This window comes from Physeter macrocephalus, chromosome 7, assembly GCF_002837175.3.
Source record: "Physeter macrocephalus isolate SW-GA chromosome 7, ASM283717v5, whole genome shotgun sequence".
NCBI classification, from domain to species: Eukaryota; Metazoa; Chordata; class Mammalia; order Artiodactyla; family Physeteridae; genus Physeter; species Physeter macrocephalus.
Window position 1 is genome coordinate 51,212,892 of NC_041220.1, and position 17,880 is coordinate 51,230,771.

The window sequence follows — 17,880 nt, forward strand, 5'->3', positions numbered from 1 at the left end:
TGTTAGTTTCAGTCTTCTAAGATTTTGCATATATATATAAAATATCCCACATTTAGTGGTTTTATAGACTTTGTTTATATATGCTCTCAGCCATTATCCTTTCTGACTGAAGAACTCTTAAGTTTTAGAATGTTTATACACCAATTTCTTAATCATATGAGTTGTCTTACCTCCTTTTTTTAGTGCTTTAATCTCTCTCTTACATATGATGGCCAAAATTGTGTGGCTTTCTAAAAGTGCTCTCTATATGGATTTGTTGTAAATGGTGTATATTTCCATTCCCTTTATACTTTTATTTGTATGTCGTCCTATATCAGGGCATCATTTCTTTAGGAATAGGGAAATAGACTGCAACATGTGGTAGCTGGGACCTGCGCTTTGGTGCTAGAGGAACTGGTTTGGAAAGTGGTACTTAACTCAGAATGACTGATCAGTTCACTCCCTCTAAACCTCAGTTTTTACCTCTCTAAGGTGGAGTTAATCTCTTCTTTGCAGTGTTGTTTTAAAAATTAGAGCAAGTGCATGTAGAGTACTTAGTATAGTATTTTGGCTATAGTGTGTGCTTAGTTAACAGCAGTTGCTATTAATATCATTTTTTTATTATTCTTCCCAGTGTCTGTCTTGCTAACTACTGTATCCCCAGTGCCTCTCACAGTGCCTCTCGTCTACTTTATGTTCAATAAGTGTTTGCTGAATGAATGTACCTTTTGGCTTTTGAAATTCTTGAGTAGTAAGAACGTAACATTTCAGAAGATATAGTCCTCACTATTCAAAATAAGATTCCTAAGGAAATAAAAGCATCTTGTCTTTTAGAGTAAATAACATTTTTTTTTTTCTGCAGGAGCAGTGTGATAAAGTATATACAATTGTAAATCAGTGTTTGAAGCTGAGTGACTTTGAGAGAGTCGCTTAAAACCTCTCTGAGCCTGGACTTTCACCCCCACCACAAACACACCTTCTTTTTCTTTTAATCTCTTAGAAGAAGAGAGGCTGACTGATCTCTCTAGGTACTCTCCAGCCCTAAAAATCTATAATCCTTTGAAAATTGAGCTGTGTAGGTCTACAAAACATCGCTATTTCCAAGCTCTAAGTAAAGAAATTCTCAATATTGATTTTTATTTCAAATCTAAAGAATTAACATTTTAGTAAAATATTTTCTTTCTTTGGTTTTTTTTTTTTTTTTTTAGTTTTTCTTTTACCTTTTTGGCTTCTCTGAGTTTTTTTGGATAATTGCTATTTAGTTTTGAAACTTTGATTAAAAAAAAAAATGGCCTGTATCTCATCTATTTCTTTTACTGTAAGTTGAATTAACATTTTAGTAAAATATTTTCTTTCTTTGGTTTTTTTTTTTTTTTTTTAGTTTTTCTTTTACCTTTTTGGCTTCTCTGAGTTTTTTTGGATAATTGCTATTTAGTTTTGAAACTTTGATTAAAAAAAAAATTGCCTGTATCTCATCTAACTATTTCTTTTACTGTAAGTTGTAGAATGCTTAGATTTACTTCTAGATATCTTTTCTCTCAACCTCAAGTTTAGTTATCCAATAATTGTGAGTTACTTTGGTTGGGGTATAGAAGGGGTGGAAAATCCACATGGAAGAGGTCAAGAGTAGAGGGTTTTGAGTGAGAATGCAGCCTTGTAAGACTTACGAAAATTCAAGGGAAAGTGAACCTAGGACAGTCATAACCAAAGAGCTGCAAATATTTGTATATGAGAGGAATTTGAAGTATACTTACTCAGTTATACTAACAGTATTAAAAGTTACCCAAAACTTTTAGAATTCTAATTTACTCTGTGTTTGGGATTTGAGCATTTGTATTCAGTAACTCTGAATCATAAGATGAGAATGTCAGTGAACATTTGGATGAATAATTATATAAAGAAAAATGCTTCTAACATGTTTCAGGTAATGAAAGCAAAACAAACTTAAAAACATCATAATGAAATTTTAGTGAAGGGCGATCTTGAAAAGTTTCTGGTAAACAAGAGATGATGAATTAAATGTATTCTTATGCCAGTCATTATTATTAATTGAAAGTATAGGAAAACCAATGCTAATTTTTTTTAACGAATGCTATCCAATTGCTTTATTTCTATAAATATAACATATTTATAAGGGCTTTCATATGTTCAAGATAAGTATACGTCTGTGAAACCAACATTATAAGCGATGCCGTAAACCCAACCATCACCTCTAATAATTCACTCCTTTACTCCCTCTTCTTTTGTGTGTGTAGGTGTGACGAGAACATTTAACATAAGATCTACCCCATGCATTCTTCCCCCACCCCCAGCTTTACTGAGATGTAATTGACACATAACATTGTGTAAGTTTAAAGTGTACAACATGATGATCTGATACACATATATATTGCACAACCCATACGTTCTCTTCTAATCTTGAGTGTTCACTTTATGCCAGGGTCATTGAGTTAATCAATTTACTTGTACTGTGTCATTCAATCTTCCCCAAATTCCAAGAGTAGGCATTCATATTATTCCTATTTTAAGGATGAGAAAACTGAGGCTCAGAAGTTAAGTTATCTATTTGAGATCCCACAGTCTACAAAGCTAGGCCATAATTTGAACCCCAGGCTTAAAGCCTCAGATATGCTTGTTTTTCACTCTTTGATAAGGATACAAAATCAAGCTGTTTTTGATTACTTATCATAATTTAATTTTATACTTGGAAGCAGGGGGATTTTAGAGGTTTGGAAGAAACTTAAAAGATCATTATTTCACAAGATAGGAGATTCAGGCCCATTGAGTGTTGTAAGTTTATCCAGTTGATTTATAAATGGTAACAATGTTCAAGCATTTTATATTAGCTTTTGCAGTACTTTAGTTTTTCAGCAGACTTAGCTTTCCAATTATTTTTTCCCTAATATTTAAACAAATTTGTATTTCTTGAAAATACAAACTAACAGTAAAGGAAGAAGGCCATAAAGGAGTTAAAGATGCAGGAAAACAGTATATTTTAATCAGATTTTATACAAAGTTCCAGTTGGACAACTAAGAGTTGATATATTGCTTTTGCTTCTATTTTACTTTTATAAAAACAAAAATCAACATCCCTGTCTGAAAAATTATCAGGTTCTCACTCCCTAATAAATAAGTACACATTATTTCTGGTAAAGTTTTTTTTTTTTTTTATAATATTACACCCTTCCTTAAAAACTTGTGTATTTACTCTTAGAGAGACTGAGAATGTCATGTAAGGAGTTAATGCAAAGTAGGAGGGACAGGGACTCGCACGGAAGGTAGAGTCGGGTATTCTAACACCCATCTATCCTTAAGTGTTCAGTTTGCAGTTTCTTGCCTCTTCTTTAGTATCTCCCACATTATAAGGATAAAGAAATAGGTTTAACCTCTTTCAAATCTTACTTCAATTGCTGTGGAAAATGGATCTCATGTAAAAAATTTCCTAAGACCAGAAGAATATATTTATTGCTGTTTCATTTTAAAGAATACTTCAGGCTTGAAACTTAGAAAACTGATTCTTACATAACCTAAATAAATTACTGCCGTTAGTGTGAATGGCACTGACGATTTGTTTTTAGCTGGAGTAAAAACATGTTACTAAATTAAATTCTCATTATGAAAGAGGATATGCAAGAAAGAAGTGTAAACTTTGAGTCTTAAATGTGCAGAGATGGCACTGGGACTTTAAAGATGTGTTAGACTCCTTTAAAATGTGTTTTGCCTGGAGCTGGCTGACATTCAGTTCCCTCTGAATATTTAGAACATAGTATTGGTGTGGTGGTTTATAGAAAGATTTGCTCATCTTCTGCAGTGTCCAGTCTGCTGTTACCCCGTGCCATGAGTTCTTAATTTCAGATAGTGTATTTTTCAGTTCTACAAGGTCCATTTGATGTTTTTATAGAGGCTAGTCCTCTTTTGAAATTCATCTTTTCACCCATTTTGTCCATCTTTTCCCTCTATTTAATTGAACGTTTAAATTCCTGTCAACTAATACCAATACTTGGATTATCTGTGGATCTGTTTCTGTGGGTTTTTTCTTTTGATTATTGGTCTTTTTTTTTTTTTTTTTCCGGTACGCGGGCCTCTCACTGTTGTGGCCTCTCCCGTTGCGGAGCACAGGCTTCGGACGCGCAGGCTCTGCGGCCATGGCTCACGAGCCCAGCCGCTCCGCGGCCTGTGGGATCTTCCAGACCGGGGCACGAACCCGTGTCTCCTGCATCGGCAGGCGGACTCTCAACCACTGCGCCACCAGGGAAGCCCATAAATGCCTTTTTCATCATTCACAAAGTAGTCAGAGTAACCTTAAAAAGTTAAGAACCACAGGCCTCGTCATACACTCTTTTTTTTTTTTTTAATATAAATTTATTTATTTTTGGCTGTGTTGGGTCTTATTGCTGCGCATGGGCTTTCTCTAGTTGCGGCGAGCGGGGGCTACTCTAAGTTGGGGTGTGAGGGCTTCTCACTGCGGTGGCTTCTCTTGTTGCAGAGCATGGTCTCCAGGCGCTCGGGCTTCAGTAGTTGTGGCTCGCGGGCTCGAGAGCGCAGGCTCGGTAGTTGTGGCGCACGGGCTTAGTTGCTCCGAGGCATGTGGGATCTTCCCGGACCAGGGCTCGAACCCGTGTCCCCTGCATTGGCAGGTGGATTCTTAACCACTGCGCCACCAGGGAAGCCCTAGTCATATACTCTTGATTAAATTGTATTTAAGCATACCTTGTTTAAGATTAGTATCTGTAAGTCACTGCTCAGTACTAAGTTAAAAGGGCATTTTTGATACACAAAATAATTGCAGTTGTTTAGTTTATCTCCATCTAAAAATAGTACTTTTAACAAACAGTATGAAAAGGATTGTTCTGAATATACTTTAGTGGATATTTAGTTTATCTAGGTTACTTCAAATTTAATAGTCACATAAAATTTTTAAAAGCGGCCTTTAAGTACAGGAAGGGAATTTGTTTAAAAATCCTTTTGAGGAATCTAATCATATTCTAGTTTGTCTTTTGGTGAATATAGATTTTTCATATATCATAATACTGAGATATGCCATTTAATTTTCTGCACATAACTGCAGTATAAGATTTATATTAATCCAGAACAGACAGGTGAATCAAGTAATTTTCTCTTAAGTTAAAATAATTATTTAAAATTTTGTATGGTTTCTTTCTAATGACTTATAACTAAGAACATTTTTGTTTCACTTATTTTAATTATTTGAATTTGCACAGATGTCAAAAGATAAGTATAGTTCTTATTTGAAAATACTTAAAAGTTTAAAAAATTATGAATACATTCAAAGCATTATTCTAGCTAAAGCTTAATTAATGCATTATAAATTTAGGAGTTTAAAACTAAAACTTGTTTTAAATAAGACATTGAACATTTGAAATTGCACTTTGACCTTCTGTGATGTTATGAATAAATCCTATTCAAATAAGCTTTAATTTTAAATAGTTGAACTTTTACAAATAGTTATTAGTGAGCTACCCTATTTATACATTTTGTTAACATATCTTAGCATCTTATGTTCTAAAGACTGATAAGAATGCCATTTCTTTGAGAAAAATTCAGAGAAATTTTGTTACAGCTTCCACATTAAACATTTTTCCTTTGGTTTTAAGTACTTTAAAATCTATGAGATTTCTATTGATTTTATTAGCAAGTTCTAGAAAACTACTTCTTTGAAAAACAGTTTTTTCAAACAATTGATTGTGAGTAAATGAATCGTTGGTAATGAGTATACTGTTAAGTAATAGTGGTAACAAAGTAGGGAAGTAATACATTGAAGATTTTCTAAATGATTTCTTGCTGTCCTGAAAGACTTATTTATATCTAGTGGCACATAATTTGTTTATAGGGAATAATAACATATTCCTTAGAAAGTATGATATTTGATATTAGAAAAAATTACAAAAATGTTTCTTCTAATAATAAGTCAAATTTGAATTTTCAGGAAATCCTAATTTTCAATTGCAGTAACTTAACTATATCGAGGTGTTTCATATGTATTTTTCTATTGTAAGCTTACTCTAGATGCTTTGGAAATTGATAGGGCTATATCATACCTAATATTAATTGTTGATTAATCATTATTTAATTAGCCTTTTATTTGAATTATCCAGGCTATTTTACCTCTTTTGCATTTTGCATGTTTTGACTTATTTCCACAATTCTACCAAAAATGTAAAGGAATCAAAGGAGTAGAAGCCAAAATTTCTATTCTTCTGTTATTACTACTTATTACTCAAGTTGAGTCTATTTAATAAATAAGTCTATTTATAATTGTAATGATGTTTTTAAACCTCTATTATTTTTTACTTTAACCTTGCTGAACAGCTATATTAGAACTAGTTCACCAGTGAGAAAAATATAATTAGCAAGGTGCTGAAATGAGGAAATGTGTAAAAAAAAAAAAAAAAAGTTAAAGTGAGAGCTCTGTGATGAGGGAGATGGGTAGGAGTCCAGATGCTTGGAGCAGTCCTTTTCCCAACCAGGTTAGTTGACATGATGTTATTCTCATAAAAAACTTGTTTTGATTACATGGTATGAGTTGGTGGTCTTGGTCCTTTTAATTAAGGATAAGAATCCATGATAAAATTAGATTTCTTATTGATCATCTTATGCAGAAGGACTGAGGATTCATTGGTTAAGAACCACTAACCTGTCTTCTCGCCCCCAGGGTGTGAGCACTGAAAAGGATTAAGGCCCACTGTAGGGAAGCTTGCACTGAAGCCTGCACTGCCCTTTCCCCTGTTCTTTCAGTTAAACAGAAGATTTTTAGTTCCCATGACTGTCAATCTGGTGCTTTTCACAAGCACCAAATTCTTTTAAGAAAATTAAGATGACTTATTTTTAGATCCACTGGCCTAGAATACTGAAAGATGATTTTTTTTTTTGGTACTTCATGTTGACAGACCCTATACATATTGTTTTTTTTCTGATGCATATTAGTTTGCTTTAATTTATGTTGAATTTGGTGATCGATACAAACTTTTAAAAATCAAGGACAGATTTTTATATGGTTAAGTTTGTCCAGTAGTAATTACAGAGTTTGGCAATGTTAAACCTTATATTTCATTAGAAATAGCTATCTGACAACCCTGTGGACATAAACTCTTAACTTTTATTTCTAGATTACTGCAATAATAAGGTACTTTCTTTTCATGTTTAAAGGCTTTAAATAGCTTTTATAAATGCTGAAGTGTCATATATTTTTTCAATATCTGCCAAATTGGTATTGTATTTAATTGTGAAAATATATTTTGATTTTGTTAACTAAAATAATTGCAAAGTATTAAACATTCTCAGTAGTTAAAGCTTTTTTTTTCCCCATTTAATTTGAGCTTTTGTTGTTACTAACAAATAATTTGTGGCACAGTTTCTTTTCTTTCTTTCTTTCTTTTCTTTCTTTTTTTTTTTTCTAATGACTGTTACAATCTATATACTTGTCACCTTAGTGTGCTAGAAATGTTCCACTCAGATGAAGGGTTCCTTTCTGGTTTTGTATGTTCTCACCTGCTCCTCACTGTAAATCATTGAGATGTCAAGTGCAATGATTAATTAAGCTGCACGTGCAAGTGCTTTTTTTTTTTTCACCTGTCAAGCAGGAAAGAAGTCTTATAGCAAGATTAGATGGTGCTAATTCACAGCTATTACTCCAGACTGTCAAGTGTGTAAAAATATTTTATATTTAGATGCTTACTTAGAATATGGCATACCACCGTTTGTTTGGTGTAGAATTCTTAAATATTGTAAGATATAATTATTATATCAAACCTTGTCATTAAACTTCCAATTAGAGGCAAAGGATAAATTCAGAATTCCTGCATAAATATTTTGGAATTTAAGGTTCATACTTTATAATTATCTTTTATTCAGATACTGGTAGTTGATTTATTTAAAGTAAACATTTAAGTTTCTAAATTTATGTGTGTGTGTATGTATCATATACACCATGAGATCCATTCATAATGAGATTTGTTCTTATTATAATATAGTATGGGTTTAAATTTGTGATGAAACGATGATTGTGGTAACTACACTTTTTTCTGTGAGTAATGAATATTTGCAGAATGTAATGTTAAACTTTTAATTTTTATACATTAATATGAAACAAGAGACTTGGAAAGCTTGTTCTCCCCACCTTACTTCTTTCATACCCCCTGCCCCCTTTTTAAACCATCAGTAAAAAGTAAAACCTCAAATTGTATAGTAATCTTAATCTATTATTAAAAGGTCCTAGAAAGGAAGATTACAAGGTAGATTCAGGTTTTGAATCGGTTTTGCCATTGGTTTAGCAGCGGGTGGGCAGGCAGATGCCTGCTCAGAGTAGAACCTATTGCCATTTTTCACCATTGATAGAGTAGCCTTTCAGAGTCAATGAGCTCTGTCAATGTGAGCTTGTCAAGGCTACAACTTCATAGACCTGAGAGGCGGTTTGAGAGGTCAGCCCTTTTCAGGTTCGCTGTGATGCAAATGACCTTTAATGCTTAAACAACTATTGGAATTTTTATGTCTGCTCCTTGTTCTTTTTTCTTCACAAAGTCATTGACGAGACATTCAGTGCTTTTTAAATTGGAAGTTGCATTGTGCTAAAGACCTAGTACAGATTTACGGAGGGCTGAAAGCAGTTAGATCATGTTCTTTTCATGGTGCGATTAGAATCAAATCGATTTCCCTACAGCCTTCAGCATTCAGATGGCAATTTTAACAAAGCTTGGGGGCTAGACAAGGGACAAAACGACTGAACTGAATGTTAATTACACTCTGCAGCCTTATTTTCTTTTGATTTGGGGCTGACTGGCAACTAAATTAACAAAAAGTGTGACCATAACTGCTGCCCTATTTTCATTTAAAAGGAGAGCTGCCTCTAAAAGGCTATCTTTACAAAGAAACAAGTGAGGTTTGCTGATCATTGTTAACAAGGGCACTTTTTCCTTTAAAATTCTTGCCAAAAAACTGTTCAAAAAAAGTAATGTAATAAATTAGTCATTGGCATATTATTATCCAGGGAGTTAGTTGATTTTCTGATTTTTATGACATAAGCTTAGAAAATGTAAGGCAGTAAGTGGTAGTTATGAATTATAATTGGCACCTCTGTGACTGTGGTGTGTCTTTAGCATGTTTAACATGCTAAGAGGTAATATGGTAACTAGATTATAGTAGGTACTTTAAGTAAATATTCAACATTTTATTATGTAACATTCAAGTATTCAAGACCAGCTTGATCCTAACAGTTTTTCACCTAGCTCATCCTTGTTTGACATGAAGATTTTCATATTTGATGATTAGTACTTATTTACTTGTGCCACTTTCATGGAGCTGTATGCTTTTTTCCTTTTCTTGCAAGGAAGCTGCAGCTGCAGCAAGTTGCAGTTGCTTCTTGTGGCAACACTGTCCTGTTTGCACCTGCAGCTGTGTCAGTCTCATCCTAACACCTGGCACCATGAATTATCCTCCCCTTTTTTCCTCCTAAGCAAGAAACATTTCATGCTGCATAGTATATATTGCAAAACTCAAGTGATCTTAATATAAATTTCTTAGTTGATTCCTTTAACAGTAGTATTGAATAAAGAGTTTGATTTTCAAATAAAACCAATTTTGTTTGAAAACCAACAAAAATGATTGGAGACTGAATGAAGCTGCAGCTGCAGCAAGTCGCAGTTGCTTCTTGTGGCAACACTGTCCTGTTTGCACCTGCAGCTGTGTCAGTCTCATCCTAACACCTGGCACCATGAATTATCCTCCCCTTTATTCCTCCCAAGCAAGAAACATTTCATGCTGCATAGTATATATTGCAAAAATCAAGTGATCTTAAATATAAATTTCTTAGTTGATTCCTTTAACAGTAGTATTGAATAAAGAGTTTGATTTTCAAATAAAACCAATTTTGTTTGAAAACCAACAAAAATTATTGGTTTAAATGCAGTTTTGCCTCTGTTTGAAAATCTTTATCTGTGGAATAATAAACTAGCTTTTAAATTTGGACATTATTTTTAAGTATGAGGTAAAAATTAGTTTGATTTGTTAGCAAATTGATTTTTTAATTATTTCCTTTTTAAATTTACTATAAAGGCCCTTTTCATTTCGTTAACTAATGTGTAAATAACCTTTGTTTAAAAATATATAAAGTTATTCTTGTTTTACTACTTAAGTATTACAAAAATATTTTTGAAAGAAATGGGGATTTAAATTTGTGTCATTTGGTAGATAACATTAGCTGTTTAAACTTTGATAGTTTTAATCAGAGGCTAGTAAGTTCGAAACAGTTAAAAAATACAATGCCAAAAAACAAAACCATATCTTTATCAAAATAGAGTACTATTTCTGTTCAGGCTACAATTTAGTGCTTGAATATTGATAGTGTTATAGACCACCCTATACTCAGTCACTGTCTTATACCTCTTTCCTTTTCACACAAAAAGCAGCTGCAAAACAAAGTTTTTCTAAAACCAGTCAAGAGTAAACTTTTTTCTCATTTGTCTTCCAGACACGAAGATCGATTGAGAAGTTATTAGAATGGGAAAACAATAGGTTATACCACAAGGTGAGTACCACAGGGAGCAGCTTCGTACCGTTGGGGTCTGAATTGCACAGTATGGAAACAGATGCTTTTGTTGAACTAAAAATATGAAAGGTGGACAAATGGGTTAGTCTGTGTGCTGCAATAAAATAGAGCTCATTTTTCTTCTTTTACTCTCCTTCTTGTCTAGCTGTGCTTGCACTGGAGACTGAGCAAAAGGAAATGTGAAACGAATAACATGATGGAATATGTAAGTTAAAGGGCTGTTTTGTGAGTTTCTCTATTAAATGATCATTTATTTTGCTTCTGATCTTATTCTTTCCATGATTATTAATCAGCAAAGGTGTCAGGAGCTTAATCTCCTGAGCGCAAGGATTTTCTACGGTTCACAGATGCATGGTTTCATGTGCAAGACTGATTTATAAAGTTATGAATGACTTGAAAACAAGGCTTCACTGTGTTCTGAAAAATAATAAATTAATTGCCAAGATAAAATAGGCTGAACATGTGTTGATGGAGTGTGAAATTTTAGATGCTGTATAAAGAATAACCACAACTTTGGTTACGCAGCAAGTCAGATATGGCTTTTTTATATAATGCTAATCAGGTTTCCAAGTATGGAAGAAAACCTTTCAGTCAAGCCGCTGGAGCTTAAGAAACCTTTAGCCTTTATAGATTTTAACTGCCCATACCTCAGTGGCCTTTAAAGAGTCTTTTAAAGTGTTATTGGAATATTATTTTGTAAAAATTATCTTAAAAGTAAACAAGAGATGAGGTGTTGCTCATCCTGTGTTTATTCTTTAAAAGATGTCTAATGGGCATGTATATACAATGAATTTTAGAGCTTAGAATGGGATTTAATTTACTGGCTGCTTGATTTACTTGAACAGTTTTTCTCCTTTTGAAAAGTTCAGAATACTATAGAAAATTATGAATCTTTATTCTCCCTCGAGCTTGGGTGTTTTATTTTAAATATGGAAAGGTAATATACAAAAATAAAAAGATCTGAGGAAGAGTTAAGTACCTGACACATCATTTCTGACAAATTTTGTCTATTCTTTGAAACAGTATAGACATCATAGGTTTTGTGTGTGTGTGTGTGTGTGTGTGTGTGTGTGTGTATGTATAAAAGATTGATGAAAACAGTGCTTAGATACTGGAAATAGTTGGAAATTATCATAAAATTTTTTTCTCTGTAGCATTTTCTCTTTCTTTCATTAGCACACAATCAAATCCCATTTCTAGCCTTGAACATAAAAGATATCTTTAAAATGTCTCTTCTTTCATAGAATATCTCTATTCAGTGAACCAAATAATGTAGATTTTATCATTATCTATTATATTAAGCATGTTAATTTATGATGATAAAAAGGCATTTGATACTTCTTTATAATAATAAAAGCACATTCAAATAACTTGTTTTGATATTGACCTATGAATATGCTAGTCATATTTTCATCATAGATGGTGAGAGAGTTTATGTATTTTGTGAGGAGGGATGGATATGTAAGAGATTTAAAGGATTTTGTGAAAAAAAATTTGCTATGTTTATAAACCCAAACACTAAGCTTAAAACGGAGCTTTTTATTTATTTATTTATTTATTTTTCACATTTCTAAATTTACTTTGGAAAGCAAAACATAAGAGTTATTCCCAATACTATTATTTCCAGATAGAACTATAAGAATGTCATTCATTCATAAAATATGCATATTATATTCATGTTTATTTTTATGATGTTCTATTATTAATTAAAATAAAATAATTTAATTTAACCTTCCAAAACATTCTGAACTTATGTGCTGTGTTTGTAAAATAGCTTCCTTTAATTATCATAAATTTTTAGATAAACAATTCTACTAAGAAGAGTAGTTTAAAAAAATAGAAATTGCTTAAAAATGTATTTTTCTAAGTTTTCTTGGAGAGTGTGTGTGTATGTATATGTGTATGTATATGTATATGTTTGTGATAGTTGAATGGGGGAAAAACATAATTTAAAAAACCCCCTAAAAATAGTTTTGAAAAGTTAAGATAGTAAATAATCTACCATGTATATCTATTTGACCTCAGATTTTATTTAACTTACAAAAATTTCATTTGTTAGTTAAAGGGAAGTAATTCTCCTCGATTATATTTTGAATATTGGAGTAAATCTATGAAAAATACCAACTTGATACCAACTTTTTAAAATTCAGATATGGCAGAGCAGTATGATCTGGAAGAAATGAGACAAGTGGTTAATTTTTATGTATGGCTTCTGAAGGGAAAAGTTTGTAAGATATATTCTTTAAAAACTAGTAATAATTCAAGTATAGTCAAAGATAGCTTTTATTTTTCATTATGTAGTATATACTGTAAAATGTAATTTAATCATCAAATTTTAGAGTTACAAAGAATCTTGTCATCTCTCCAATCCCTTTATCTTATAGATGAGGAAACTGAGAAACAGCTCAAATAAAGAAGCTGGATAGGAAGCTAATAAACATTTTGTAGGTAAATAACAGGTCAGGAGAGTGGCCCAGGGGGCACCAAAGGATAAGTCAACTAGGAGAGGAATATTTTAGAGCCATGTATAGAAATACCTTCTTTATTGAGACAGATCAAAAGCCAGAACTGAAGAGTGAAAAGGTTTCTGGCCCAGATGGCTAAATGTAGAAGGGTATCCAAACCTGGAGGTCATATCAAGACACAGTTTCTGAAAAAGAATGAGGAGTTCATCAAACTTGGAAACTGTTCATATAATTTTTTGTTTAGCATCTATTCCATATAGGGTTGGAACAAGAGGAAGAATTGATTGTAATTTAAGACAGTTCCAAGTTTAGAATAAAAATCAGCTCTGGTCAACCTGTGTCTTTCTTTGTTACTGTGTTTTGTATTTGTTGATTTTCCTTTAGTTTTCTTGTAAAAAGTCTTTTGGAACAAATTTTAACCTTTAATTTTGCTAACCTAAAAAAAAAAATAAGACTGTTTTAAAAAAATTAAGAGAAAGAGGACCAACTCTTTTTCTAGAGATCACATATCCTGGTACAATAAAATGAGAACAACTCTAGGTAAAAGGGAGGAAGCCCGAGGAAGTGAATATTGGGTCAGCTACAGCCACCATAGGGCAGTAGAAAGGGCAAGGCTTTGGAGTTAAGACAGTCCTTTGTTCAAATACTGACTCCACAATCCATGGTGTTACACTTCTCGGATCATCAGTTTTCTCATCTATAAAATGAGTATGACAATCCTTGCCTCACGGAAAATTGTTGGGATTAAATAGATCCATATAGTATGAAACACTTGGTATGTAGTTAGTTCTCAGTAAATGCTAGCTTCCTTTTCTCATTCATTCATGCATGCACTCTCCTTCTGTCTGTCAGAGGCACTATCAAAATAATTTTAAGTGATGGAATATAACTGAAGTTTTTTTAAGGTAAAATTTTTTTTTAATCTTTTTAAAACTTTTTTTTCTCCTTCTACAGGTCATCCTCATAGAATTTTTACCAAAGACACCGATTTTTCGACCAGATTAGCATTTACTTTATTTATAGAGACTTTCCAAGTATGTTGTCTTTCCAATGGTGCCTTGCTTGGTGCTCTCCTGGTGGTGACATAACATTGGTTCTACAGAATCGTGTGGTGTTTTTTTCCGTTTTTGTTTTTTTAAATAACCGCATGTTCTAAGTGTGCATTTTTGTCAGACTTTGCAACAGTTATTTCATACAGATGTTTAATACTTAAGTTATTGTGCTCTTTTATGTTATGTATTCTGATTTTCAAGGATTACTTTTTTGTATTATCAAAAAAATACATTTGAATTTAGCATAAAAAGTGGCCAGCCTTTTTTATTTTACCACCAAGGTACACACAGTCCTTTATTTATTAATTCCTTAATATAGAAAAAGACCTTTGTAAGGCTCTACTTATCTGTTCTAGCAAGCACCCTCTTTGTATTATTTTTCTTGCTTTTAAAATTTATTGTCATTATTTTAAAATAGTAAATTTTCTTTCATAGCTTTTTTAACCCTAACATATTTTCTCATACAATTCCTAATGCTCTGTTTACAGCAGAAATATCTGTAACATTATGAAGACGTATCAAAAAGTTTTGAAGGTATTTCTGTCTTCAAAAGTAGTAAGGCAGGATTAAATTATTTTCATTAGAATAGACAAATCCCTGAATGGTATGCATGCATCTAATGGTTACTAGAGCTCAGGATCACAAAATATAGTAGCATTACAATCTGTATATTTTTGATCAAGATGATATTAATAATGGCCTTATTTGGGTTATTTTTTATTGTTTATCAAATCTTGTATACAAAAGTATAGAAATACTCCTTTAAAAAATTTCTAAGGAAAATATTTGTCCCAGTCTAACACAATTGTAGAATGGATATGTGTTTCTGAAAAGTTTCTGAAAGAAAGCAAAAGTTGTAGAATTAAAGTAAGCTGGTGTTTAATACCCCATTAATATTTAAAACAGATTATTACTGAGAAATGAAGGGCATATTTAGTACTGTTTTAGTCCACTAGTTTGCTTTCAGTCCAGTTATGTATACTTTTTTGATTGAGAGTGTGACAAGTTTTGAGTCAGATCAGTTTGTTTCTTTCAAATATGTACAGACATACATTTTCTTCTCCTTTTGGTTGTACATATCTCCATGCATTTTCAAACTTTCTAAATTTCTGAATGGCCTATGTATAAATTTTTGTTTTTATAAACCTGAAATTATACAAATTTTGTGTGTGTCAAGAACTTGTTCCGTACAACTGTGGTATCGAGCAATAATGTGAATAACTTTTGAAATTATATAAACTATGCTTAATTTGTATTAAGAATTGGTACCACTATATAATACTTTTTTTTCCTTGTATTAAATCTTTTAAATACCAGTTTCATTAATTTATATACCTGTATTTTTAAAAAGTATTTATTTATATTTCTCCAAAGTACTACTATTCTATGTAAATTTGGATAGTTGAATGCCAGTATCTTATATCCTATATTGGACATTAGGAACTGTCTTAAAAACTAGGATTTTTTTTTTTTTTTTTTGGTCTGAGATTTATTTGTTTCCTTTGCCTCCCAAAACACCAACTTGAATTTATAAAGCACTTTTCCTATGAAAAGCTCAAAGTACAAAGGATTCATACACTTCTCACTTTATTTACCTTGTGTCTTGGGTGTGTCCTATCACCTTAAAGTAGTGCAAATTAAAAGGTAATGCTGTTCGGAAACTCTAGTATTCCTCTGTGGTTTCCCTGTGACAGATTATTGATTGGAGAATGCTAATTCTGCCTCAGGATTCCGAAAGAACAGAAAAATATGATGACTGTGTAGACTATGCAACACAGTTTTCCAAATCTAAAATTTTGTAAATTTGTAAAGCACCATATTAATCAGCTTTATAGGAAGAACTATACCTATTCAGGCATAATTTTTTCTCCTATTATTCTTCTATAAATTGTAATTTTGACATTATTATATTCCCATAAGAATATTGTTAACAGTAAGATAGTTTTCATACTTGATAATGTTAAGTGTAGGATTTTTTAAAACTTTCCTAATTTTATTGAGAAGTATCAACATGTCAGTTGCTTAAGGATTCCCTAGAAATGGGCACTCATATTTCTAATGGATATATAGAAAAGAACTGTGAATGCTTAGTATGTGGCATTACCATAAGCCAGTGATGCTTTGAGGAGTTAGATTTTCACGCTTGGGTTTTCATTAGTACCCCCCAGTGTAAGCCCTCTGGTTTACCCTTTCTTGAATCATGAATTTAAGTGCCCATGTTACTGGAAAGTAGGAATGTCAGAGATGCCTGTGTTATATGAACATTAGTCCAAAGAAAGTGTTTTAAATGATGATCTTTAGTTTCTGTTTTCTGACTTAAAAGTTTGTGAGACGTGTACCGTAGTACTTGTAAAACTGGCCAAGGAAAGGTATTAGCAGAAAATCTAATGTTTAGATTTTACTTATGATCTTTGTTCATATATTACTGGCATTTTACAATTAGTCCAGAATCCCTTTGTAGAAACATTCCTTTATAAAATAATGTACTTTGCAAACTTTATTATATTTTAGTACATGACTTTTATATACCTGAGTTAAAATATATACTCCAAAACCTAATGACTACAGTAAAACTGAAGTGACACATTTAGCTTTTAAGGTAGATATGCCCCTCTCTCCCAACTTCACCTATATCAAATGGTCATCAGATGCTTTTTTGAGACTTTTTAATGACTAGGTTTCATCCATTTAAAATATAAACATGTAATTTTGACCTAAAATCAACAAGCGTTCAACCTTCAATACTAGTAAACAATGATATCCTTTTCTTACTAGAGAAACTAGTTTTGTAACAACTTTCTCCATGGTTGTATTTTCAGTGTTGTATGTAGAGAGCTTCTGATTGCTTCTTTATGTTAATAGGCACAGGCTAACCGTATATAAAATCTTGACAGCATTCCATATCAATCTTGGTTATAAAAAATGGTATTAATTAGTAACATGTACAGTTGGATCCATCGTTGCATGAGTTCAGACTACACTGGTTTAATATTTTGTATATAGACTGTTTCAACTTTTATGGTATTTGCTTCACAGTTATAACCATTAGCTGCTTGCCTGATGTTTCACTGTAAATATTTGCTTTGGCTCAGCTCTTGGTCAGTAGTACTAAATCAAAAGTACCTTGTGTTTGAAACTGTCTTTGACTGAATTCCAGCATCTAGTCCTGGACTCTATTTCCTTCTCCTATCCCACTGAAGTACTGTGGGTCCTTTTGCTGCCCTCCTGATGTCCAGAGTCTTCACCCAGGCGTGGACATGGTTCAGAATTGCCTTTCTATCTTCCTTCCCCAAAGCTTCCAGTAAGAATGTTAATTTTTTGGCACTCTTAGCTAGGTGTTTAGAAAGCCAGTTAAAGTGAGTCAGTCACATTAAGTGATGAATGGCTGACACACTGAATTCTGCTAAAGTGGTACTTGCATTTTTAAAAGGGAATTTTTTAACTTAAATTTCCAATTGGTGCAGTGGTAAAATTGGCGTTTTCCTTTTCAATAGACCCTATCAGTCTGGACTTTCCAGGAAGGGAGTAGTAGAATGGTTGCATATGGGGCTTCTCAAACCACTATTTCTGAAGAAAGCTGGTTTATGTTAGTATTAGGGTGGAAAGAATAGGCTCAAGACCAATCCCAAACCAAACTTTTGGTTATCCCATAATAGTTTGTGTTTAAATAAATACCCTTTTTAAAATAAATAAAACAACTCTTAATTTTCCATGGATATAATAATAGCCAACTTTATGTTGTTTTTAGGATCATACCTTTCATATAAGTTGAGATTTGAAGGAGATTTGTCTTTAAATCTTGAGTTACCTTGTTCTGTACTTT

General features: G+C 32.4%; 1 protein-coding gene across 2 annotated transcripts in view; it reads left to right on the plus strand.

The window, feature by feature from the left end:
* Window positions 1–15,214, plus strand: part of CHIC2 (cysteine rich hydrophobic domain 2) — a 46,631-nt gene extending 31,417 nt beyond the window's left edge. The window contains exons 4-6 of one of the 2 annotated variants that reach the window (XM_007111243.2): window positions 10,463–10,519; window positions 10,686–10,745; window positions 13,960–15,214. In XM_007111243.2, coding sequence (XP_007111305.1) covers window positions 10,463–10,519; window positions 10,686–10,745; window positions 13,960–14,010 — 168 coding nt within the window. In that variant the 3' untranslated portion in view covers window positions 14,011–15,214. Of the gene's footprint in view, window positions 1–10,462; window positions 10,520–10,685; window positions 10,746–12,924; window positions 13,913–13,959 lie in introns of those variants that run through there. The other variant, XM_055085984.1, reaches the window with a different exon arrangement.
* The last annotated feature ends 2,666 nt before the right edge of the window (window positions 15,215–17,880 follow it).